The sequence below is a fragment of the Coturnix japonica genome, chromosome 7 (genome assembly GCF_054131305.1).
Source record: "Coturnix japonica strain WE chromosome 7, WE-NBRP24, whole genome shotgun sequence".
Lineage (NCBI taxonomy): Eukaryota > Metazoa > Chordata > Aves > Galliformes > Phasianidae > Coturnix > Coturnix japonica.
In genome coordinates, this window is record NC_140669.1 from 16,481,674 (window position 1) to 16,508,548 (window position 26,875).

General features: G+C 40.8%; 2 protein-coding genes across 12 annotated transcripts in view; one reads left to right on the plus strand and one right to left on the minus strand.

The window, feature by feature from the left end:
• The window catches only part of STK39 (serine/threonine kinase 39), a 112,878-nt gene extending 97,493 nt beyond the window's left edge, over positions 1-15,385 (minus strand). For 2 of the 8 annotated variants that reach the window (XR_014947937.1, XM_085552430.1), the window contains exon 1: positions 15,044-15,385. Coding sequence is in view for 3 of the 8 variants with exons in the window: in XM_085552428.1 (XP_085408554.1) it covers positions 15,044-15,096 (53 nt within the window). In the remaining 5 variants the exon portion in view is untranslated. The remainder of the gene's footprint in view (positions 1-15,043) is intronic. The other 6 variants (XR_004307918.2, XM_032445772.2, XR_014947938.1 and 3 more) reach the window with 5 other exon arrangements.
• Positions 15,386-15,626: 241 nt separating this feature from the next.
• CERS6 (ceramide synthase 6) overlaps positions 15,627-26,875 on the plus strand; it is an 80,693-nt gene continuing 69,444 nt past the window's right edge. For 2 of the 4 annotated variants that reach the window (XM_015868584.3, XM_015868585.3), the window contains exon 1: positions 15,627-15,796. In XM_015868584.3, the coding sequence (XP_015724070.2) occupies positions 15,627-15,796 (170 nt within the window). Of the gene's footprint in view, positions 15,797-16,193; positions 16,552-26,875 lie in introns of those variants that run through there. The other 2 variants (XM_085552437.1, XM_085552438.1) reach the window with 2 other exon arrangements.

The following is a 26,875-nucleotide window of genomic DNA, read 5'->3' on the forward strand; positions in this document are numbered from 1 at the left end:
GAGCAAGGCAGCATTAAGTTAAAGGACAAAACCACAAAAGTAATGATGCCTAATATAACCTTTACACTCGCTAACATGAGAAGAATGATGAAGACTGACAAATGACAGTCAGAATGTCACTAGATAACAAATATCTGGACTTGTAACTATGGACAAAACTGTCTGGAGGGTGTGAAGCTTTTGAGCGATTCATAAAATTTCCATTAGATTAGGAAAAAATCTGAAGTATGTGTAAACTGAAAGTGGAAGACAATATATTTCTGTCATCTGACAGCTGCAGAGATCTTATATATTCTTCTGAAATACTTTGTACTGACCACTGACAGATGAATTACATCCTGGGTGTGATTCAGATGGCAAGTTCTTAGCTTGCTTTGGAACACAAACAAATTTTTAGTTTTTGGCTTTATCTTTTGAAAACCTATTAGCTGTCTCAAAAGAACTGGCAATCAGTTAATTTCAGTGATATGCAAAATACTGAAGTAGTACATGTCTAAGGATGAATTTCAGGTATGAATTTACAAGGCTGGGACACTCCTTCAAGTCCTGCTTCCTATGACCTGCACTATGTGTCAGCAGAAAAGCTGCCCAGCCTTCTCACAAACCCACGCAGCCTTCTTACAAACCTGCTTGAAACCTCTGTCTGGGCTGGATTCTCAGCAGGTCTGACTCAACAGATATTGCTTCAGCTTTCTGCAGCTCTGATCCAAAGCCACTACTGTTTGTTCCTACAGTCCTATAATACAATGGGCATAAAGGTCAAAGGCATCTCTGCTGTTATTTAGGTACTGTACAGTAAATTTCTTGAAGCCTCAAAGTGTTAGGAGAGGCACGTGTAAAATCTTGTCAAATTGAAATTGCAGAAACTTCAATTTATGAGGCATGTATCCACTTTGTCCATGGGAGACCAGTTCTTTTTGGGCTGCTTTCCATTGTGCAGGGCGAGTAACAAAGGCAGGAGGTTGCAGCAGCCCTTCTTAGAGAAGAACAGACTAGATAAGGGCAAAAGGAAGTAGTTTGAAATCAATTATGTTTTTGACATCTCACATTTAAACACACCAGAATACAAATAGCTTTGTAAGTAATAGTGTTTCACAATATATTGGGTATCTAAAAACAAATAAATTTAATACCGGTATAATTAATAATAATGGGACACTTAAACAGTGAGTAATCACCCAGTAATTGCTTGCATACTTGCGTGATTCTGTGATGATAGCCTGCACTTTATCAGATTAGGCTTGTCAAGCTAGACCTTGGGCTTTATGCTAGGCTTCATTTTAACCAGCTAATGACTGCAAATTTTTAGCAGCTTGGTTATACTAGGACCTGAAAAGGTGTTAGAAAACAACGTGCGTTAAAATAATGCTTTTTCTAGTGAAACCTTGGTGGAGTAAGCGCAGCCACAGGGCATACAAGTATACCAGCTGTCAAGTGGGCTGAAAGATTTTTCATGATAGAGTCCCCCCTTTCTCCCAGTTCTCTGCCTGGCAGGATGGATGGGATCTGGCTGCCAGTGCATGCCACTGCCTGACACCTCACATGCCAGACTGCTGACAGCTTCCAGCTCCAGCCTCCACACAGCATGTGCAAGGAGGCCACATTTACAGAGAGAAGAGTTTGTGTCATAGAGCCAAATCCTTCAGGCTTTTAGGGAATTACCCAATATCACAGACTCATTTCCAGCCTGCCACTTCCTCCAAGAATCTGGTCACCACTCTTCCCAGGGACAACAGCTTTGCTTTTTTTATTGTTGCTGCTAACTGTAATCTTAAATTTGTATAATGAACTCCTAGAAATATAGCCCTTGGGTTGACTGTAACATGTGGTAGACATTGCACATACCTTAGTATAAATTGACTGCTATTTTACAACCAGTAAAAATGCCCCAGGAGAAGACTGTGTGTGCGCTGTGTGAACATATCTCAATCAGTTGTAGTAAACTAACTATTCCCCTCAGGAGTCTGTCTCAAGCTTATGTGTGTAATGATACTTAAAAGAGTCCACCCAGGTTAATGCCCGCAAGCTGCTCTGCTGGTGCTTTTCAAAACCATGAGAAAGGGTGATAGCATACAGACTGCAGCCCTTGTCCATCCCTATAGTATGCTTTCCTCCTGACACGTTCATACAGGTGGCATTGCAGCCTCCATTTTTCCCTAGGAGGGGGTAACAGTAATTGTTTACTCCTAATTGCCATATTCCTCTTTCATCATAAACTGCAAAAGTAAGCAAGCCCCTACACCTTTTGGTACACTCCTGCAGCAGGTGCTGATCCCACTTGGTGTGTGACACGCAGGAGGTCCACCTGTGTTCCAGGTCCCCTCTGCACTCCCAGTGCCCAGCTCCCCACTGATAACAGCCCATAGGCTATTAGTGTTTTGCTCCATTCAAGGCTCTCACAAAAACATCAGACAAATCAATAAAGAGGTGGTTTCTGCCCGTTCTGGCTGCTCCGTAGGTGGCAGGCAGCTCTCTTCAGGTTAGGGCATCAAAAGAAACATAATTCAAAAGCAGCATTAAAAAGATCTCTTTCTGAGTAAAACTTCAGGCATAAGGGAACAGTCATACAACTACATTTTCCTCCAACTGCCAATCCTTTCTAGCTTCTAGCCTGTCTTTTTGTTGCTCCCTGGAAAGTGGGATTTTGCGTGTTTACTGGTGAAATTTGGAGTGATTTTAAATTGAAGGCTTAAATGTAGGATACGATTTTCAGAACTAAGTTATTCATGTTACTAATTTTCTAAGCAGGTACTACTTTTTAAGGATGCTTGTAATTTATTAGCCCATTTCATATCTTATAGTTTATGAATGCCAATTAACCCTTGTAGCATGAAGTCAAGATAGATGAGGATTAAGTCCTTACAATGAGCCCTGGGAATAGCAGACTCACCACATCCTGAAAATTGTATCCGCATCTATTTTGTCTTTAATTAACATAAGTTCATGATTGGAGTTCCTTTCCTCTTTTTATTTACCCCTTATCTACAGCCTTGGATCTCTGGGGCTCTAACAATTAAGACAGCTTATGCTTTCTTGATTCTTCTGAATCATGCAGGGACTTTCCAACCACACTTGATAAGCAGGGTGCTGTGAGGTAGGACAAGATCACCCTACAGACACACAATGAATTTCCAGGTAAGCAGAAAACCCAACCTGCCAGCCAGGTCCAGCTTATACTTCTTGTACATTTGTTTCCATCGCAAAATTCTGAATATGCATTTTATCTCCTCTGTTCCCCCCACCTCCACCCCACATACACAGCATCATTCCCTTCCACCACTTTATTTTCTTTCCTGTCTGCTGCCCTGCAAGACTGTACAGAATACCTGTTCATATGCCGGGCAGAGGCTAGGAAGGAAGGTCAGGGCTCTGGCCTTGTCTGCAGCAACAGAGGTAGATCAGAATAGAACAGCAAAAATGTTTTCAGGGGAAAGAGAATTGCTTCAGTTATGTTCTCTATGTTTCCAAATGAAAAAAAGTGAAATTAGTTTACTGATCTGACTCCACTTGCTGCCAGCAGTCCTATTTTCATGCATCTTTTCTTTCTGGTTTGCATTTCAGAGATAACGCAACTGTCTCTGAAGCCAGAAAAATGAGGAGATCTGTAGATACACACGGGTAACTGACCATGAGGATATTTGAAATTGCTCAAATCCTGATGCAGCTACCAGCATCACCACACAACTTGAGAGCATCAGAAAAAAGGAATGCTAATAGAGACTATGAGACACTGCAGAGCTAGTGTTAGATTCCTGTGGAGAACACTGTAAATAATGCAGAAGGCCATTACGATATTCTCTTTGTGTGCAATTTATTAGTTTTGAAATAAAGAGGAATGTAAATTTCAATCTGTACTTAAGACAGAAACAAAAAAATGCAGTAGACTATTCCTGTGTAAAAACTAACTTTAAAGGAGGCAGTAGGGTTTCACTAAGACAACAGGAAATTTTCAGGATTAGAATGCTTATAAAGCTGCTTGGAGTTGCAGGAAGACTAAGCTGTGTTTCAGCTTAGAAATCTTTTCCTACCAGCTGAGATATTTAGAACATTACAACCCTTTGTGTACCTCTTTAAACACTGCTCCCTTGTTAAGCAGAAAGATTCTTAAACTCTGTTAATGCTCCCTTAAGAAGTCCTGACATCAAGAAGAATTAGAAACCTTCAGCTAAAGGAAATGATAGACATGGCAAGAATTGATGCACTAGGAAAATAAGGCAATGAGTCATAGTAACAAAAGGATCTCTAGGAGTCCCCCACTAAAATACTATAGTAGGTCTATGAAGCGACATATTGGGTAACATTGATAGGTTTAAAAGAGTGCAATTGATTAACATCATCTGCTTAAGAACAAAATGACATTAAGAGTAGAAGGTCATAGGATTTAAGGACTTAGAATATTCAATAAAAAAAATAGTAAACTCAGAAGTCAAACTTCTAGGTGGCCTCTTTCGCCACATCATCAGTTATTTGGCCAGAAATAACAGTGGGATGAGATTGGTAGATAGTTTGAGTTATGTACAGAGACATGTTTGTTCTCCTTGTAAAACCACTTAGAAATCTTTCCAATGCAAAAACTTATTAAAGTTCCTTAGTAGCTAGCCATAGAAGGCCAAGACTGGTAATTTTTCTCTCAACACCAATCCCAATGTGTTATCAGGGATGGATGAGTGTGGCCTCCCCAACGATGTTAAAAGAAGCTGAGACATACAAGCTACTACCATCTTAATACTCTCTCTCCAACCCAACATTATGGCATGGCTATGTTGGTCAACACTGTGTTGGCAAATCTCACAAGTGATGGGCTAAGTTATTTTTCTGATGCTCTTAGCTCCTAGAATGGGAAATAGCCCTTTCTAAGGAATGTGATGTAATGTTGCATACAAGATGCTGATATCTGCTCCTGCCAGACAGATGAAAAATCATTAAATCAGCCACTGTCAGGAGCAGTTCCCTTTTTAGCAGCTTCACATGGATCCTTGAGCCAGTCAGTGGTGCCAGAGCTTGAAATTGCTGCTGCTGTCTTGTGCACCAATGAAATCAAGAGGGGGGAAAAATACTGCTAATGATAGGCTTCTTGTTGCTTCTTTCAGTTGCTCCCCTCCAGTACCCGAGCCTTCTGCACAAAAAAAACAGCACTGATATAAAGAATGAAAATTTGGTTTGTTTCAGAACACAAATCCAACTATTTCCTCAGCAATAAACATTAGTTATATAGCTGGTACCTTTTTATCTCCGAAGTTGAAAATCTTTGAGCATTACTCAAAAACCAGTGGCAAAATCCTTGCTCATGCTTGCACTCACTTCATTCCATGCTATGTTTTACTAGATGACTACACGTTCTGAGAATGTTGTGGTAAACATGCCAACAATCTTCAGTATTTGTGGGTGAGTGAATTTGAAAACATGTTTTAGTAGCCTGTTAATTCCTGTTCAAAATAGCCTCTGCTTGTATAGTTGATGCTGTTTTTCCTCTCGCTTCCTAGGCTGATTCTGTAGTCAAATCAGCATGAAACCAAAGATAATATGAGTGCACCAATAAATAAACTTGTTAACTATCTCAAATAATACTGCAGTAAAAATACACAAATTCTCACAACTTAAATTTAGTGAATGTGGAGTAAGAAGAGTATGACCACATACACAGGAAAGGGCAGAAGATAAGCAGTCACGTGAGAAAGAAAAATAGCTTGGAAAGAAGTGAGAAATCTGGAAAATGCAAGCATTGGAAAAAACCATTGATGCAGAAAGTAAAAAAAAAAAAAAACAAAAACAAAAAAAAAAAAAACCAAAAAAACCAATTTGATTCAGATACCTAATTAACATTCTCATTTTACAAAAGAACACCTGCAAAGCATTGACTGCTGGGTCTCCAGGTCTTTTCAGTTTTCAACTGACAGAAAAGAAAATAGAAAGAAGAAAATTGCCACTGCCAACTTCAGTTAAAAGGAGTTGACAAATTGACACTAACTGCTTCCTCACATGGTGACTACCAATGCTGCTATTAATGCAGCCCATCATGACTTCGAGTGATATCTAAAAAAAACCTGCATAACAGGGCACAATATGTAACACAAAATAACATGCCAGGGGAGCACTGATGTAGCCACACAGCTTAATCTAGAAACTAAGCATTTTGATAATAAGCATTTTGATTAAAAAAAAAAAAAAGGGCAGAAACCCCCCATCCAAAGAACCGTGCTCTAGAGGACTTGAAAATAATACATAAAGGACTTTCCATGATTTAAAGGGGTGGCATTAATTTAAAGACAGGCAAATTATGAGGGGTACATTTTGCAATTCAGTATGGCTGTGTGATTTTGTCTCACTTCAATGACTTCATGTAAAGAGTTTTTGCCTGTTTGAAAACATGTTCCTATAGTGGACTGCCTGCTTCTATTGTTTCCTGAAACAGCTTGTCACAATCCCACTTCAGTGCAGGAAAATTTCCCTTCATGACCCAGGCAACAGCTGACCCATCCCAGCTCAGCCTTCCACTCCTAACAGCTGCACTTCTTCCACTCTGGACCGTGATGCTGCAATTCCACATGTGGCAGAAAATGCTCTGAAGAAAAAGGTCAAACAACCTCAAATAATTATAATGAGATGAGAGAGAACTGGCCTCGTCTGTGTCATTCAGATTCAATCAGTCATGTCAGAACATCTCTCCATCTTCTATCTGCCCCTGGGAGCAGACATAAAATATGTTGCACTTGGTGATCAAATCCACTGGAAGGTGCAACAGGATAATCTTTTTCTTACTTTAAACTGGCTCTCTTTAACTCCCTTTCTTCCCTCTACTGCCAACACTTTGGGCCCCAGCCAGCTTGATTTCCATCCTCTGCTGCTACACTAGATGCATAGTTAGAAATAGAGTCCATTGTGGTTTGCATTATTTCACTTATTTGTTTCCATCAGCATCATCTTCCTGCTTTAATTACTTGGGGCTTAGTAAATTAAAACCTCTTTCACTGATAAACAATAGCAATCTATGACACAGATAAACTTGCTAGTTAAAAATACTGTGTTTAACATAAGTTATACCATTTTATTTCCACAAATGAACCTTCCTAATAAAAAGTCGCTGTTTTGAGAGAAGATAAACTTTGGAGAAAAAATCTTTATTAAAAAAGGCCTACCAATATTAATTGATATTATTTAGCTACTCTCAGTTGCTAGGCATGAATTCTCCTATTTAATTTAGATGTCTCGATACAGAGCTTTTTTAGCAGGGAAGCTCCTGAGCATTTACAGCTGTATTTATTTTGTCTTTCATGAAGTTGTTTAGCTAACAAAAAGTGGTTTCTAGCATAAAATTTCTGTTTGTGAAATTTCCCAAATTACAGCCAGGCCCCTTTCATTGTGCAGAAGGAGGCTTCCTCCCCACCACAACAGAAGCCAGCACATCAGGAGGCAACACTAATGAAAGAATACCTTACAGCACATAATTTACTTGATTTGCATACAACGATTAAGAACACCGACCTCAAGAGTACCAGCTAATAACTAGGAAATGAATAAACTACAATATCTCTCTTGTGTCTAGTGCATTAAAGTCCCCAACACAAATTTTGTTTTTATTAAATAGATTCATTGTCGTACTTGATTTGTTCAGATCAGTTCTTAGAAAGATCTGTGACTGAGCTAAAAAAATAAAGTCTTACTCATTGTATTATTATTAATTTGTATGAAACCTAAATGTACCACAAATAAAGCAAAATAGCAACAATATGATGACAAATAAAAAATAAACTCAAGTTGACTTTTCTGTTAACCTAATAGTATTCCATTGAAATGAGAGACAAAATTGTCATTAACACCAGAACAAAATTATACACAATGATTTAAAACCACAAAATCCGTAATCTTTCATACAAAAGAAAAAGCTTTTAGAGATGGAGATACATAACACAGCAGAAAGAAAGCATAACAAAGACAACAGAACAGCAAGATCCTAGACTGCAGCAAGAAAAAAGCATGGGTTTGAATCCCATCCTTTTTAGTATAGTGGTGAGCATCCCCACCTATCACAAACACAGGTAGATTTTTGGTTAACCCGTGACACTCAAATACAAAAACCATTGCCATAAGAATAACAGAAAGAAACTACTCACCTTCACAAGGCCCCAAATAGACAAAGATCTCCAGCAAGAAGCATGCCCACCTCTACTGCCAACCATTAAATGAGGTCTGGAAAGGGCTGGATTCTGACTCCACCACTTCCAGCCACTCAGGTACATTGCATGCAACTGAGCTCCCCTGGGTTGGCCCTGACTTCCCACCAGGTGCTCAATCACTGGTTCAGGCTATGACTTAGCATTTTTGCTAAAAGGTCCAAAATCATTACTGTTGGCTACTGTTCTTTGAATCTTTTTCTTAAATTAACATTTGAATTGTTTAAAAAGCTAGCATTACTGTATGGGAAATTGGTAATCACACCCTGAACCTCTGATTAATCAGCTGAGGCAAGTGTTGGGTCAGCTGTGGGAGCACAGGTGAGAGTAATTTAGCTGTGCTCACTGAAGGGATGGAGCTTGACTACACCTCCTCTAGGCCTCATTTAAGGGCTGACCACCACTAAGGCAGCCTCTCTTGAAGACTGTTCCTTGGTGGAGATTGTTTCAGCCTTTCCTAGTGAAGGCATCTGCATTGGTGAGATTTTTCTTATAAATAACTTTTTGAATATCTGTTACTTTCTTTGTTACCGTCTTTGTATCATTCCACCTTACAACTACAAATATGCTTTCCTGGGGCACGCTTTTCCAAGTTTGCCTTATCTTTCTGGCAAATATCCACAAAACAACTCTGTGGTATTCTTCCTTAAGCTTTTAGAAATATGTGTTTAACATAGAAACGTTACATAGTATCTGTACAAATATGGCAACTTATTTGCTGTGAATTTTTACAGTGTAGTAACAAACTAGCAAATCAGATCTTCTGGCTAAAGGCCTTCTGTACACATTTGTTTCCTTAGTGCTCTGTTTAAACATTAAGGGGTGCTATGGGATCCATTGAATAGATTGTTTTATGGGTGTCCAATACTAGTTATAGAGGCTATGCTAAATTCCCTGGGGGTTCCTTCTGTGTGGTAACTGTTGAGTAACAGCCTGAAGCTCTGATGGAGCACATGGTAAAGGACCAGGCTAGTGAGCACAGGTGAAGGTAATTCAGCCAGGAGTGGAGCCTGGCTGCACCTCTCTTAGACCTCATTTAAGGGCTGGCTACCACTGTGGAAGGCTCTTTGATTAGGAATTCCTTCCTTGTGGAGGTTTTTCCTGCAAGCCTAGATCAGGTGACAGGTGAGCACTTTTCCTTTGTACTACTTTTCCATTTGCATTAGACCCTTTGTTTGCTGCATTTTCTGTATTGGTGTTTTGTAGCTAGTAAGGCTTGGGTAAAAATCATTTATGTTCCTCTATGTGTCTGTTTTCAAATAAGGATGCTTACTGGTCTTGTACTCAGTATTCAAGGCCACGCCAACATTAAATTTGGGTGAACAAGTTCTTTCACTTCTGCTGGATGCTTAGCTTGACACATAAATATCCACATTTCTTAATTAAAGAACTGTTAAATAAGCCTCTAGTTATCCCAAAAGACCCTGTGGATGAGAATGAATAATAAAAAAAATAAAAAAATAAAAAATAAATAGCTAGGGAGATTTTGCTGGTGTGTCTGTTACTGTTCCTTGTCTGCTTTCAGGGGGAAGCCAAGCACAGTGTGTGGCAGCTCTAGGGCTTCAGTGAGAGTAAATACTCTAGAGAACACAGATTGGCTGCAGCTACCAGTCTAAGTGGAGACATGAGCCCACTAGGGAGGGTAAAATGATGGCACTTAATGATTAAATGAAACTTATATCAAGGTATATAACTGTTTTATGTAATTAGAACATAATACCTATATACAAAATCTGAGAAAATATGTTGATGCTTTTTGTTTTCATAGAAGAAATAGAACCTGTCCCTTTTTCACAGTCAAGGTGAAGAAAGCCTCAGTTTTCTGTTGGTTAATTACCCAGCATGAACTAGCCAAAAAGAGAATACACAGTGGATCAGAAATGAAGCTTGAGAAGCCTGTTCTGCTTTGCGCAACTCTGGGCAGAAAGAATTGGGTACTACAGGTCCCATTCAGAAAAATCTTACAGCCATACCTAGCTAATTTGCTGCCTGATGTTTATGGTAGCTGTTTATTGAGCTGTGTAATAGAGACAGGAGACAAAATGCTGTCAGCCTCCTTTCACAGGCTTATGATCCTATTTACAGGATGCAGTAAGTTATGTTCAGGGTAGAGAACAGACAGCATTAGAGTGCTCCCAACAGGGAGCATGGCTTGTGGGTCACCAGTGTAGCTGCCTAGTATCTTTGCCACTTAGCTGACATACCTGCATGACTTGCCATCTAGAGAGTGTTGACCCTTCCAGTGAAACTAGGGTATTCTTTCATTACTGCCTGGAGCTTTAAAAGTATACTTGTATCACACAGCCACGATGTGCCCAATTTTAACCAATCCTTTGATTTATATTTTGCTTCCAATTCACTTGAGAGAAATAACCTCACTCTTGTGATATTGTTACAAAGAAAAATTGATACTCTGGCTTAAAATTGTCAGAATAATATATTTTTATGATTTGAGAAGATGTAAATGCTAATCTGGTAAATTGGCATTGATAGTTTCAGTCAAACCAAACATATATACAGGTTTCCCTGTACACTTGTGACACAAGTATAGCAAATTTATAAGGAAGCCATTTAAAACTATGTAATAAGAAAATATAAATCTATTGCCAGCAAGTTGCCTGTCATCTAGCTTTGAGGTAACTAATAATGTACGTCTATGTGGGGTCTTTAAAACCAAATACTAATCAAAAATGGCCTCATCCATGTGTGAACACAAGCATGTTAACAGATGATTAATGTGCAGCTATATTTAAAAGAGCTTTGTGAGGGAGAAACAAATGAGATGACTGGGCAAGTGTTCCTCTGGGCAGAATATAATCACTTTGGAAGCTGGCTGAAGATAACCAGTAAGCAAATTTCACTCTGAGGGTGAGCTCTCAGGACTGTGGATAGATAACACAGTGAGCAACTCGGGCTGCCATGACTGATGCAAAACTTGCAGCCATGAGGAGGGAAGTACTGATCTCAAACTCACACTGTCAGTGTAAAACCAGTGTAAACAGTCTGATGAGTTAGTGTTGAAGTAGATGCCTTTATGCCAGATTAGCTCTCTGGTCAGGTATTGTCTACTCCCTTGCAGCTGATGTAAAGCTGGCACAGACTCCAGGCTACGTGCTCATTGTAGAGTCTGGCACAGCTTTGTGGTTGGTTAGTGCCCAGATTTTATGGAACATGTAAATAAGGCTGGACTACTTGAAGCCTGCAGTCCCCCTGAGTATCACTAGATGCTGAGACAAGATCCATATGGCTCCATGCACCAATAACCTGAACTGCCAGAAGGTTTGAGAAGTTCCTTTACTAAGTAGATTATTATGAGTTTCTAGCCCAAACCTGGCCATGCAAATAGGCATGAAATGGATGCATCTGAAGTGCCAATTGAAGTGTAATGCTGTAACTAGCTCAAATGAGATAAAATCAGCCCTTTTTCCAGTCTGACTACACTAAAAGTCTGGCAAATTAAATTCTTTGGGGCACACTAGTCAAAATGAATGTAAAAGATTGACTGACTTTATCATAGTGTGAATAGAATCTAATTCAGCTTACGTGGTTAAGCAATACTGGAATTGTGAACTATGACTGTATCATAATTAGAATGTACACTTTGGCACGCTTCCTTTAAAGCTAGTGCAGGAAGCCAAACCAAAGTGAACAATGGAGAAATATGAAGCATGGATATATAGTGACTCAATCCTTGCTTCCTCTTTTGCTTCTGACCAGTCCTCACAGAGCAGTTCTGCTTTGGGTCAACCTGAATTGGAGCCCAGCACAATGCACAAACCCTCCTGAGGCACGTAAACCATTCTTTCAACTAAAATCATTTGTCTACGCATCTTTTCACAGCAGCCAAACTAATTACAATTGCATGTCTTCCCAAGTATCAAAACCCTCCTGTCTGCCAAGATAAAAACATTTGAAAGACTGAAGTGATGCAACTTGGGGACACCTACTGCACTGATGTATTTTAAGCTCTATTACACAGAGCTCTGACAGTAAGCTCAGTGTACATCACTTGCTAATTGGGTGAAGTCAGACTAGTTTCTTCTGCTCAACAACAGGCGCATGCGGAAGTCAGGACTGATTTGAAGGCCTAGGATAGATCTCATAATGAAGACTGCCACTCTGTTCATGTGGTTTTACTTTTTGGGTGAAATAATTTAGGAAAACTAACAAAAATAACAGCACAAAAAAAGTGGAAGCCTCACACCTGTTGTGATTAGCAGGCAGTCAGAAGAACAGCCTGGAGACATAGCTTAGCCTGCTGAATCCTGCAGCCCTTCCTGGTGGCATGAAGAGGCCAAATGACATCCAGCCAACACTCGACCCTTTTGCTAAGTAGTCTGCTGCTGAAAGGCCCAACAATATGGCCTTGTGGAAATGGGATTGGCTCCACTGCCTTTACACAGGCCAGCCTCAGACATCTCTGTTCAGTAACAGCCCTGTTCGGATTTGTCTAACAAAACCAGTCTTAGAGTAACATGGTATTCCTTCCATTAAAGAGACTGGCCCAGGCTCTAAGGGTGGTTGCATGTGTAGAAGCCTGGTATCACTCTAGAATTACAGCACACTTAATGGGGGGGGGGGGGGGGGGGGGGGGGGGGGGGGGGGGAAAGGCTGGTTTCTTTCAGTTCCTTAGTAGTCCTTTGAGATAGATGCATTTTGCTGCAGCTTTTCCTGGTTGGTCAAGGAACTTCTCCAGATGGCCTGCAGCATGGTGCAGTTGCAGGGATGCTAACAGGCTCAAAGCAGTTTAGAGGTGTAATGCAAACTCCTGTTGACTGCAGATGAACAAAAAAAATAATTTTTTTTTAAAAGGCAGGTTTTTTTTAAAAAAAAAGAAGTTATTAACCACTGTAAATTAGTGAAACTGCTTTTTGAGCTCCTCTGTAGTATCACCCCTCCACAGCACAAGATTCGGGCATTCTCATTCCATAGTCTTCCTTGGGCTACTTCCACGCGATTGTTGTAGCAGTTTGAATTCAGTTTAAAGATTTTAATGGTTATCCACCCAAATATTTCAGAAATGTCTTTTCAGATATGCTTAGAGTGCTGTTGACCAATAATAATTCTACTCTTACAGAAAAGTCAAAGTAGTATTAATTGTTCAGCAGGAATTAACTTCTTAGTATTGCTGTGGCTAGGTTCATTTTGCCCAGACCAGTTCCTTACTGGTATCTGCACATAAGCAATACCAAGCTCCAGTGCTGACGAGCCTCTGCAATGTCTGGGAAGGAACTATTTTATTGTATTGGAAACAGACATCAATACTGAATATATTTGTTCACATTGGAATATCAAAAAATACTGTAGAAACAGATCACAATTAGGTGCAGAATAATGATACCAGTTTACCATTTAAAATTAACTTTGTCTCAAACACAATTACCATTAATTAAGCCAGTGGTTTTCTGCATATTGTGAGCTATTGAAATTGTATCTGAAGAGCTTTTCATCAGTAGATTTCAAAGTTTATACTTCTGAGGTAATGCTGAGGATCAAGCAAGTCAATGCAGAGAATTGAGAGATCTGGAAGATCTGGGTATTGTAATTGAAGAGATGCATAAGTGTATTTGCAGTAGCCAGCTTAGATGTTGGTGAGAGAGCTGGAAAATGAGCTCCCAGGAGAAGCTCTATGTCAGTCAGACTTGGAGTGAGATCTGGCTGTGAGGCCAAGGGAGAGAGGTTGGGAAAAGGAGTGTAGACAGCAGCCAGTTACAGCTTGAGTACACATTAAAAGTTTTGCAGATTTGAGGAAATAAAAAATGTTATCTTATGCCTAGAAAAACCATGATTTGTAGGTAAAGAAGGCTGCATTAGAGGCATGCAACTCCCAAAGTCTGTTTCTCTCTAAGTGGAAGTCAGCGAAGCCCCAGCTTATAGCAGGTTGTGCTCATGCTGGGAACTCCCAGCAGGATCCTGAGACAATTACGCATGGGGCTGGAGCCAGAAGAGCTTGGAACATTGTGAAGGGCTCTGGTGGGCACTGGTGGTGAGCACCACAACTAAGGAAGAAAAGGATCAGATAGATCTGACCAATGCTGCTGGTCCACACTTTTTTCAGATGGTTTGAACAACTGGGTGTCCATGGAGCAGCCTCCAGCTACCAGCTCTTTTCTCTTTGCCCTGGAAGGGACCACTGAATCAGAAACTTCGCAAACACATCTGCTTCTGGCTCAGCAATAAGCCAAAAGCATCCAATTGTGCATTCACCTGCATGATTCCTTGGCCATCTTGCCAAAGCATTCCCTTAAATATCCCCACGATGTCCTGGATGGCAATTCTCACCATATATGAAAACGGCAAACTTCGTTAAAACTATCGTATTTTTCACTGTATCATTGCGTTGTGTGTTTACCTTAGGATTTTCTTCAGCATAGAACTGTCAGTGCACAGATGAGGATGTATTTCATTAGTTTTTCAGAAAAGACAAAGTAGAGCCAGTGGAAAAAAATAAAGAGCAAGCTGGCAGCAAACCATGCAGGATGATAAAATTCTGAAGTGTGCCTCACAAAGCAGTCAGCTTCTCCTAAGTACTCAGTAGCCTGCTGGAGGGTGTGATGATGTAGGGGAGAAAACTGAAGCCAACCAAAAATAAAGTGAGGCAGGGCAGAAAAGGGGATGGTGTGGGAGAAGTATACCTAAGACTTGAAGTAGGTTTGTCTGTACCTAAACCACTTAGTCTATAGTCCAGAGGCTGTGACAGCACTGAAATTTGCTTTACATCATTTCTGTGAAATCCAGCAGATACAACTATATTCTTCTTGTACAACTTCTTGTAGGTTGTATCTGCTAGGACCAGGCTGTGAGATAACAGTCATAAACTACATACATTCCAAGAGACTTTTAATCTGGGAATAGAAAGCAGTAACCCTCACCTCAGATTTGCTTCCGCCGAGGCGTGTGCTCCAGACACCTGTCCGTGCCTCATTTACTCCTGTTTGGCGTACTGGGTTAGGTCGGGAGGCGTTTCTGCGGCTCCTTTCGGCTAGGACTCCCGCCTTCAGTCCGACTCAGTAGTAGAGGGTAACGGTCGTGGGTGCCGCTAAGGGAGGGGACTCTTTCGGTCGACACGGGCGCTCCGGTTTGGAAAGGTTTTTTGCGCTGCCCCCCAGGCTCTCCGCGAGGAAGCAGGGGAGGGGCGGGGGGAAGTCGGCCGCGGGCAGCCAGCGGGGCCGGCCCCGAGCAGCCTCTGGCAGCCGCACACCACGCAACGGCGGCCGGCGGGGAGCGGGCGGGAGCCAATGGGGGCCAGCGCGGCCGAGTGACAGGCGGGGCGGCCGCTACCCCCGGCGGGCGGTCGGGGCGGGGAGCCGGTAGCGTCGCTCGGCAGCAGCATCCGCGGGGCTGACACGCGCCCGCATCCTCCTCTCTTCCCCGGCAGCCGCGGCGCGAGAGGCCGGCGGGCGGAGCGGAACGGAACGGAGCGGGGGGCGCCGCGACAGAACAGACAAAGCAAAGATGGCAGGGATCCTCGCCTGGTTCTGGAACGAGAGGTTCTGGCTGCCACACAACGTCACCTGGGCCGACCTGCAGAGCACGGAGGAATCCTCTTTTCCGCAGGCGGAGGACCTCTACCTCGCTTTCCCGCTGGCCTTCTGCATCTTCATGATCCGGCTGCTCTTCGAAAGGTAACGCGGCGCCCCGGGCAGCGCGGGGCTGGGCGGCCGCTCGCCGTGGGGCCGCTTCGGCTCCTCTTCCCCCGGCCTCGCCGCGTCGTTCCGTGTTCCTTCCCCCGTCGTTCGGTCACGTAGCGGCCCGATGCGGGCAGGTCTGGGGGCCGACCGGCGGGGTCTGGAGCCCGCGCCGCGGCCCGGCCCTCCACCTGCGGCCCCGCGCCGGCGGAGGGAGAAAGGCCCCCGGGTACCTGTGTGGGCCGGGCCTAAGGGCTGCCGCCCACCGGCCGCGTCCCCGGCCTCGCGTCTCGGTCCGAGCGGGAAGCCGTCCCGACAGGAGAGTTCCCCCGCGGCTTCGCCAGGGGGCTCCCGCGGAAGGGCTGCGCTGTGGGAACCAGCCGCTCGCAGCCCCGCGGGCGCCTCGGCGTTACCCTGGAGCCGCGCTCTCCCTCGGCTCCGCTGCCGCGGGCTTTACGCGCGGTGCTTTAAAGCCGGGCGCCAGGTGCTGTCGCGGTGCGTTACCGCTGTGAAATAGCCGGTCCGTGAGGGAGAGCGCTGCGAAACGAGCGGTTCCCTGCCCTTGTCACGTTATGGTGCCCGGTTTTCTGGTCGGTGATAAAGGCAGCTGTTTTCATAGCTCCGGTGAGAGGACAGTAGGAGCAACAAGCTGCCACCCGCTGTCCTTAGCTTCCGTGTGACTTCTACAGATTGAAAAGACAGCGAAACTCGTAGCCTGGCTGAGATGATTTAACGCTTATCCTAACAGTGAGGTAGGATTGCCATTTGAGTGCCAGATATCATTTAGATAATGCCTGAGCTTTTGTTTTCCTTTTGCTGTCCGTGCAATGCGTGCTTCTCATCCAAGAAGATTTTCTTAGTAATTATTTGAGAAAGTATTTGCACCTTTTAAATTTCATATCAGCTTTAAAGCTTCAGTGTGAGAGTAGGCTCGGGCCGTCCAGGCGGCATGGAGCAGCTGTGACTTTTACTGCGGAGCGCTGCAGGCTGGTCCCACCGCTCAAAGCTGGAGGGTTCTCTCTGAATGATGGACTATTGATTACGGTTGCTAGTTTGGCAGGCTGTTTCACCAGACCTCCGTGTTTTGCTTGTGGGGAGCAGCCACAGTGCCTCGTGCTCCTGGTTAGTGAAAGGCTTGCAGTTATTTTGGTCTCTAAAGCTTTCTGAGAACTAGAAAGGACAAGAGAGGGATATCTGGATTGATCGTTTTTCATTTCTCTGTGTCACATAACAGCTGCACTTCTTTTTCTTTTTTTTCTTTCTAGAATATCTCAGCTGATAACTGATAATGCATACACTACATCCTGGAACAGGTTTCTGCAGGTCTCTTTGCTGATTTTGCAACAGAATCACTTAACGAACAAATAAAAATAGATACTGTAATATATCTTAACAAGTTTCGTGCAAACTTGCAATCCGTGACTGTACTGAAATATTTGTAACGTGAGTGTATCTTCTTTCTTTTTTAAGATACTTAGTATAGGTGCTCCGGTAATTCTTAATACTGATAGGCAAGCAGCCATGTGGTGCTGAGAATCTCCCTTAGCATTTTATACCTGTTATTTTCAAACTGCTTCACAGTAGCTGGTGCTTGAGCAGTGTGCTTTTACTTCCCTTGCTGTAAAGGATGATCAACTTGCCAGATCTTACAGCAATAAGAAACACTTCAGGGGAGGCTGTGATTTGGACTTCATGTGTCTTTACTTACAGAGCTCTTTATGTCTGGAGGATTACACCTGTCATGCTAAAGGTTAAAAGTTGACTTCATTTTATGTGTGCATATATTAAATATCTATACATTTTGGTTATTTATTTGTATGTGCAACTGTGAACTTGAAAATTTTGTTCTATGTATATCCGCCCATTGTTAACAAAATTAACCTCCTGGTTATTTGGTGTGGTTTTTGGTTTGTTTGATGAATCAACTAGCAAAGTCTGGAAAAGAATCTAGATCTTTCTGGAATTATATATATGTATATTGTTTCCCTTTCAGAGAAACAGCTTTTCCTGATTTCCCTACCCTGTCATCCTTGACCTTCACTCATGTTTGAAGGGAAAAAACTAGATTAGAACATTAAGTGTATCCTCCAACAGTTGGATCTGATGGTGATGAGTGCTTTAGGAATGAGCTTTGCTCTCAGAGGTAATCTCAACTTTAAGATTTAGTGGCTCTACCCGATAAGGCCATCATAGTTATGGATGAGGTGCTAAAATACCTCAGCAGCTTTTTTCTTTATTCCCTTCCTTCTCATTTATCTCTTTCTTTAAACGTCAAGTACATCTTAGAAATGGTAACTAAGCACAGTGATAAAGTTACCTGGTAGTTTGGAAGATGGCTTTAGTTTGGCATTGCAGCGGAAACATTTTTCTTCATAGCATCCATCAATTTTTGCATTGTTTTCTTGTGTTTTTTGTTTGTTTGTTTGTTTGCTTGCTGTTTTCTTGGTTTTGCCAAGACATGTTAGCAACTAAGGATCCCCTCCTGAACTAACATCTTCATATCTAAGGACTTAATGTAAATGCTTATTAATGCTCAATCATCTCTAGTTCTAAAGCAGGCAAGACAGGTTAAAGCTGAATCTAAGCTGGTCTTGCTAATAGCACAGTGTTGTAGTTTTGGTTGGCCTAAAAAGATGAAGTGCCATCTGTTGTTCTGAGCAAAATATAATTTTTCATCTTTATTATATGTGACCCCATACATCTGCCTGTCCCTCCAAGCCTGTCTTCTGTGAGAGAAATATATGAAAATAAGGTTTGCTTAGCAGTCAGTGTGCTCATCTGGCACAAGATGAGAGGGTAACGCTCCTCTCTTTTAGAGCCATCTCTCAACAGATAGAGGTTGGCTGAGTTATCCAGAAGATGTGCTAACTAAACACATTTCTGCTGTGGTCCAGCATTCTTATGTCTGAGTCCTGTAATGTTTCTCAGTGCTTTCTGTATACCTGGCTCATATTTGCACGGTAGTTGTAACATGCTTTCTTTTGCCTTATAAGCAACAGCTTGAGCTCAGATCAGATGGGGTCTCTCCATAATTCACCATGCTGAGCTTACAGTTCTTTTGTTGTCCTCTGGTGTAGGTGTCTACGGATTGTTTCTTAAAGGTGAAGCTGATCTTCCTCAGCTGATGGAATAGCTTGATGTGGTCAGGTATAGCTTGGCTATAAGGAGCAGCTGCCCTCCAGCAGCACTGATTTAAGCTGAACCAGCCTCATGGTATATGATTGGTTGGATCAACATACTCTAAGCATATGGAAATTTATTACTTTTGTTTGACATTTTGCTTTTATAATGATAGTTCAGCCTCAAAGCTAACCTCAGCTGACTCGTATTTAGTTCAGTGCTGTATAATTCCTAGTGAGTCAGGGTGACATGATACAATGAGCAGGTGTGTGAGCATGTATATATATGTGCGCACATAGATCTTGCAAACTGTCAAAATTAATTCAAGTGCCAATACATTAAAGCATTGTCAATGTCTCTGGTATATGGTGTATGTGTATGTATGTTTGATCTTCGTAATCTCCAAGACATCTAGTACTGGTGCTTTCTTATGATTATAGGGAGCTTAGAGAGGGTACCGAATTTGGAAGGATGAGTACTGATGCTGTGTGTTTCCAGAAGCCCCAAACCTCCTCTTGGCTGGCAGGGTGAGGCAAGGATTGTTATTTCTGCCCAGACAAACCTGTTCATAGATTGCAGTATTATTGGATGTCTTGCATGGTTCCTTGTGTAGTAGACATGATCTAATTGTTCAGTTTTCATTTACTAGTGTGCCAATGGTTAAAGATGTTCTCTGACAGTAACATTCTCTTTTTTTTTTTTTTTTTTTTAATACAATTCCTTTTTCAGTAAGAAAATCTGGGACTTTTTTGCTTGGATAGTTAATTCAGTTGAAACCAAATTGGACTTTGGTTGCTTCCTTATGAAAAGACATAGAAAGAAAATAGCTAAAAAGCAATTTATTTCATACTTTAAACAAACTCCCTTTTAAAATAATAACACTATAGCATTAATAGTAAGTGTGTTTGGAATAAATGTGTATTGTACAGTGTTTATCCATTTCTTTAAAAAAAAAAAAAAAAAACAGAGTAGAGATAATAGGTACTATTTTAATGTCTTAAAATAGTAAGCCATTTATAAGTGAACATTTGTGCCGATCTTAAAATCAGGAGTTAAACTAGAGATGTGTGTTGAGCTCCTGGGGAGAATGCCATTAAAACCAATTTCTGAAATGTCCAGGTGACAGAAGTATGACAGCCAAACTGCAGTTCATCTGAGGGAAGGGTTTCATTGATAAGTTACTGAAGGATACTGGGAGCTTACTCCTTGCACAGAGCTGCTATTAGCAGTGTTTGGTCTGAGTAGAGGTCCCCACTACTGTTAGCAACTTCCTTTCACTTCTCACCTGGATTTTTTAACAGTGCTTTCTGATCCAAATTGTCTGTGGCTCTTTCTGTCACTTGTATTTCTGCCCCTGTCATTGGTTAACAGGCATTTGCTAAGAATTTCGTATTGGAAAAAGAGCAGATTCTAATATTCTGCTCTTTTTCAGCCTGGAGAAGGCTCCAGGGAGACTTGATAGCCCCCTTTTAGTATCTAAAGGAGGACTATAAGAAAGAAGGGGACTTAATCTTTATTGGTGTCTTTGTGATAGGACAAGGGGAAACAGTTTCAAACCAAAAGATGGGAGATTTAGATTGAATATAAGGAAGAAGTTTTTTACAGTAAGGGCAGTGAGGCACTGGAGCAGCTTGCCCAGAGATGTGGTGGAAGCCCCATCCATGGAGACATTCAAAGTCTGGACCAGGCTGGTCGTGACCTTTAAGGGTCTTTTCCAATTCAAAAGATTCTGTGATTCTGTCTATACCAGTTTCTTATTAGTCCATAGAAATTAAGTAGTAAATTAACATCTGGTGAAATCTGTGCCCTTGACAATCTCTGATACTTGTCAGCAAGGCAAAGAAAATGGGGGGTGCCTGAATTGACCATTGTTTGTGTTGTTTTTTGTTGTGTTTTTTTTTTTTATAATGGTAAAAAATTATTCCATGTTTACAGTGGCTTTGACAGTTTGGGGGTTTCTGTGCCTGTCTCAGGTTTATCTTGAAGTTTTGGCAAGGAAGTTAAATTTACAGAACATGCACACTAACCTGAGATAACGCTCAATAGTAGGCTTGAGCCTGTAATTGGTACCTTACAAATAATGCATGGGATGTGTATCAGCAGTTCTTTGGAATTGTTCATCTAACATTGTGATCTCTTTGTAATCTCTTGAACCAGTGACTCCCTTCACTTGTTTAGAGAATTATTAGATGTGGGAAAGCCAGTAGGGATAGGCATCCAAATGAAGGAAAGGAAGATGAATATGTAGTTTTCCTCTGCAAGGAAGTACATGATGTCAAATTGCAGTCTTCAGTAAGGACTGTCTGGCAGTCATTGATTTCTCACCGGGATGATACCTTTTCTGTTTTTCTGAGTAGTGAAATGGTGACAGAGGTGGAAGAACTGAAGTATGATCAGAGCCAGCTGTGATCTTAGAGGTGATTTCCATGATGCTGGTGGACCTGTAACACAAAGCTATGATTTTTGTACTAGAAGCAGAGAGTGAAATATAATTATTATTTTTTTCTGCATAGTTAATATATCCTTTTGTAAATTTAGTAGTGCTGAACAGTAGTGAAGCTCCCTGCAGCTGTTACTGATGTCACATAATTGAATTTTAACTCTCAAGTTAGTTGTCTGTATAACTAAGAAGATATAAGAGCTGTAAAGATGTATAATATCCTATTAGATCTGTAGCATGCAAGACAAATACATATTTATATATCAGCTATTAACTCAAGTTATCTTTTGAATAGGAAAGAACAGAATGCTCAAATTCTCCTAATTATGCTGTATTAATGAAATACCTTTCAGGTTCTCAAGTCAACACCTCATTTGAACATTGCAAATGATGTGCCTTAACACTTGGTGTGAAATGATAAGAAAACATCTTTACACTCAGAGGTCACACTATGATGGTTAAAGGAATATATCTAAACCACTTACATTTTCCTTCAGTGTAAGTTTAGTAAAAGCTTTCTTTTTAACAGCACCTACTCTGTCTTGGTTTCTCTTGCAGAGAACAGGGGCAAAAGGGAGTAACCTACAGTACTGTAAAAATAAATAGATGTCTCACTGACATAGTTACTCTAGTGCAAAACACATGCACACACACACACACACACACACAATCCCATAGGTTAGACCCCAGTATGGCATTCATAAGATTTTTAGATTTCTGAGGCTGTTTCTGTATTTGTTCATGCAGTATTATTTGTGTATCCTTCATAACAAGCAAGTTGCTATATTTTCAACATCAGTGAAATGACTTGAAGAAAGAACTGGCTTTTATTTGTTACATTTGGTGTGATCACACCTGCTCATTTCTCAACCTTGGAGATAAAATTTACTTGTGCAAGCAGAAGGATGAGAAAACAAAACAAAAAACTCAGTTGAAATTAAGCTTAAGTCTTTACTTTGGAATTTACACTCCTTTCTTCCTTCTGATGCTGATGATGTTCAATTCTGAGAGACTTGTGTACATAACTTTCACTGGATCTGTTGCTTACCATGTCTCTGGGACTCTCATCTTCACTGAGGAGAAAGTGGAAGTGGGGGCAGTTCTCTGCTTCTCACTTGCTATGGTATTTGGCATTGTGTAGTCACACTGAGCTTTATTTTTGAAAGATACTTTTGCACTGTTCACATAGCTGTAGGCAAATTGTTGTGCTGTCATTAAAGCCTGAACAAGATAGGCTCCTTAAGAAAGATGAAATTTAGCCTTTATGTGGCACCTCTGTAGACGGGCTGTATAAACACTGAATGTTAGTCTACACCTGTGGGAGATACAGTAAAGGAAAGCACAGAAAATCAAATCTACATGAAATGAAATTGAACTGAGAAATGATTAGGATAGCTCTAGCAGCATAAACTCAGATGGCTGTAGGCTCCTCTGACTCACTGCCCTATAGGGAAGAAACAATCTCAGCTGGGAAGCTGGAGGGCTGCAGCCTCCTGTGCTGACTCAGGGCATTGCTGTAGCATATTAGACCAATGAATCACCAAGACCAGAATCCTTGTTGCAACTGATGAGACCAGTTGCTTCTGTTGAAAATAAGTTTAAGCTGAAGGTGTGTAATGAGAGGATTCACAACTTACATGAGTAAGAATGTGCCTGTTGACAAGCTTTTCTGTCGTTGTCCACTAGATTTTCTTGGACTTCCTGCTGCTTACCACTACTTGTCCAAAGCGTGCAGCTGGAGAGGGTTATCAAGTCTAATTGGATGTATTTATTCCCCTTATGGATGTGTGTTGGAAATAAGCCTTTGGGAAAAAGAAAGGCAAGTGGTTATGCTGCAAGTGAGAAGATGTTTTGTATACACTGAAGCAAGAATTGGGTGGCAATTGTGTGGTTGATACTTATCTATCAACTTTTCCCACACACCTAATATGAGAAAAGGGAGATAACTGATATAACAGAATAGCCTGAAAATATGAAAATTTCCAAAGCCAAATGCTCCCAGGGATTACAACACAGTTGTACTAAATTAGTTTTGCAGTCATTGCACTGACATGATTATGACAAGTTGATCCTCAAATGGAGTCTTGGGAGTAATAGGTTGAATGTGAGCCAGAAATGTACCAACAGATTTCTGGGTTGCGTTGGGAAGAGCAGAGCCAGGAGAGTGAGGGAAGTGATGATATCCCTGGTGCTCAGTGCTGGTGAGGCCATATCAATAGTTCTGGGTCCAGTTTTGGTTTCCCTGCATAAGATATGAGGGTAATGCAGTGAGGCCGACAATGAACCTCTGGAGCATTATTTGTATCAGAAGAGGCTGGGAGAGCTACAACTGTTTAATCTGGAGAAGAGGCACTTTGGATGGATTGTATCAGTTTGTACAAATACTTGATTGGGGCAGAGAGGTAAAGAAAGTAGAGCCAGACTATTTATTGGGGCGGAAGGGGCAACATGCAACTGAAATGCAGGAAATTCTGTTTAAACATAAGAATAAATTCGTTCCTTGGATGGTAGTCAAACACTGGGACAGAAGTTTCAGAGTTTCCATCTTTGAAGATGCTCAAACAACTGGACAAAGCTCTGAGCAACCTTCTGTAGTTCACCTTGCTGTGAGCAGGGGCTGTGAACTTAGTGATCTCCAGAGGTCCCTTCCATCTGTAGCAAATACTGTGAGATCACGACTGTCCTAAATGGCATGTTTCCACAATGCAGGACTCAAGGAGTCACATGGGAGGCCAGATATTTATGAAGTTGATGAACTGTAGTGGAAGTCTGAAATAGGTGAGGATTAGGCTGAAGTTTGCTGTAATTCTACAAAAGAAAATTAATTTAGGTGGAGCACACAACATTTGATAGATGTGGATTTTCTGTTTGCTTCAGAATGGCTTTTTTGGTTGCTTTTATTGTAGTCTGGCATGAGCAGACAGAAAATAAGTCAAGAAATATGTTTGGATGTTCTCTTCCTAAGACAGCAATTAACTTGTGAGTACCCTAAATGAAGTCTGAGTTGCTGTGTTATAAACAGCAACTGTTCCTGTGTAGGATCGATACTTCGTGTTTCCTATAGCACTAAATGTGATTATAGCAGGCAATTTTGAGAATAATTTCAGTTTTGTTCCTCATAAGTTCATTCTTCTAAAATATCATAATGTCTTCAGGATAATTTTGTCCTCAAAAAATTTACAAAGAGGGATATTTACAAGACAGAGTGCTCTTGTGTCCCCTGTTAAGAGGGAATGGTGGTCATGTCTTAATGGAAAAGCACTTATTGCTTTGCTAGTTGCCTATATAGGCAATATATGTATATTTGTAAATATATGTGTATACAACATGAAAGAATGTACAAACTGCATTGGCACTGTGTCACTCTGATGGAATACTTTTTTTTTTCTACTTTATTTTAAAATCATTAAATTAAAAACAACAATCATTAAGAGGAGATAAGGAATGTTGACTGGTCCAGAAAATGAGGTATTCCAAAACGTGATTCCCTGGGGTTATAATGAAGCAGTTTGACATTTGGTAGAAGAAACATGCTCTATATCCTAATTAATTAATGGGACATTACTTTTGTGTGAGAGCATGAACCTGGAATTGTTATTTTCTAGAGCATTTATGGAAAATATGACAAATATTTGGTTTTCTTCCAGTTTGGAATGAAAAGGAAATTTAGAAATGTCAAAATTTCTCAGGAACAGATGTCCTGACTTTCAGCCAGCACAGATTAATAGGTCTGCTTACAAGATAATGATGTAGTACAAAAAATGAGATGTTTATGGCGTTACTAGCCTTCAGAAACATGTTCTTGACCAATTCCTAATTTTAGACTTAGCAGCCTGTATACGTATGAATGCTACCTAGAAAATAAAAATAAATAAAGATAAAAACAAACCTCTTAACAGGTTGATTTTGTTGAAAATGGACTCTATCCTGATATTTTATCTTCTCTTTTCAAGATGAAAGGTCCACTAGTAGAAATGAAGGAACATCTCTTTGTATTGCTTACCCTTCCAATGAGAGGTGACTTCAAGGTGTGAAGAGAAAATGGCACTTGGTATCCATCACAATAATTTGTGTTTCGTTTTCTTTCCTGATTGGAATAGTTTAGGCATAACCCTAGAGAAATATAAAGCTTTAAATAGTAATAGCAAATCTCTCAGAGTAATGTGGCTGAAAGAAAACTGCAGCAATACTGGCTTTTTATGTTTTTAAATGCATTGTAGTTAAATCTTTTGCCATTTTCTGGAGGTTGCGTTTAGTCTCTAACAGCCATTGCAACTTTGAAGCACCAGGATTGTGTTAATATAGTAATAGAATGTAGGATTTTGATTCTTTCAGATCTTCTGTGGAAGCTGAGTGTTAAGAGTTCGATAAATATGCATTGTTTGAGGGCAAAGCAATATTCCTTACACATTTTAACTGTCTCTTGCAATTTTCATCTTATAACTGCATCTCCAGTCTCAGAACAAATTTCCCTTGCTCTTCCCCCTTATCTTAAAATTAAGGATTACCCCTGCATTTCTTGTTTTGCATCTTTCCAATCTTTTCTCCTCTTCTTCATGCCTCTTAAATGTTCTCTATCCTGTAACTGCTCCTTTCTTACTCTTTCTTCTTATTCATCCTCTTCTTGTTGATTTTTTTTCTCTTCCTTTGAACAAAAGCTGTCTACCTGTGCCTTTTGTGCTGTTAGAGTATCAACCTTATCATTCAGTTTCCACTACACCTTAATGGAAAGACAGCATGAATAGTGTTGCAGACTCGTAAGTTAGGTTCAAAAATGGTTTTTAATTATAAAAGCCTCAATAGAGTGAGTGCAGCGGTGTGTAGGAAGACAGGTTTGGATTGAGGGAGGACTTCAAGCTGATCTCAATTTTGTTTTTCTTACTCTAGTTTGCTAGAGTAAGCATATTTTTGTCAGTTCTGTTGCAAAATCCTCCAAGTGTTTATTAAGAAAAACAGTAATTTCTTTCACATTTTCTCTGTATAAAGTACCAGATAATATTCTTTGAAAGGTTTGGAAATGGTATTGGACTGAGAAAATATCTGGAAAATAATCAGTTTTTATCTCCCACATCTCAGACCAGAGCATATTACTCTTGGGTATGATTTATTTACTCACAAAAATCCTGAATATGATCTTTTACCAATGTAATTTAGGAATTAGTTTCCATGTTGTTCAGATGTTGTGCTGGTGTAAAACTGAGGAAGATCAGAAACTGTGTCATTACATACAGATCTGCATAGCTGTTTGATTATTCTTTTAGAAATTATGAAGCAAAAAGATGCTTTACAGCCAGATGGAAATCAAGGCAATCACATTTGGGTTTTGTTGTTGTTGTGTGGGAGTGTTTGTTAAGTTTTGTGGTTGTTGTTTCTTTTTTTTTTTTTTTTTGTCCTTTTTTGCTTTTTTGACTAATTGCTGCTCTTCACTCCCTCTGCCCACCATTTTTGCAGAACTCGTAATACATGTGCACCAGCAGTGCACTGTTCTATATGCAGACCTCACCTGCAGAAGATTG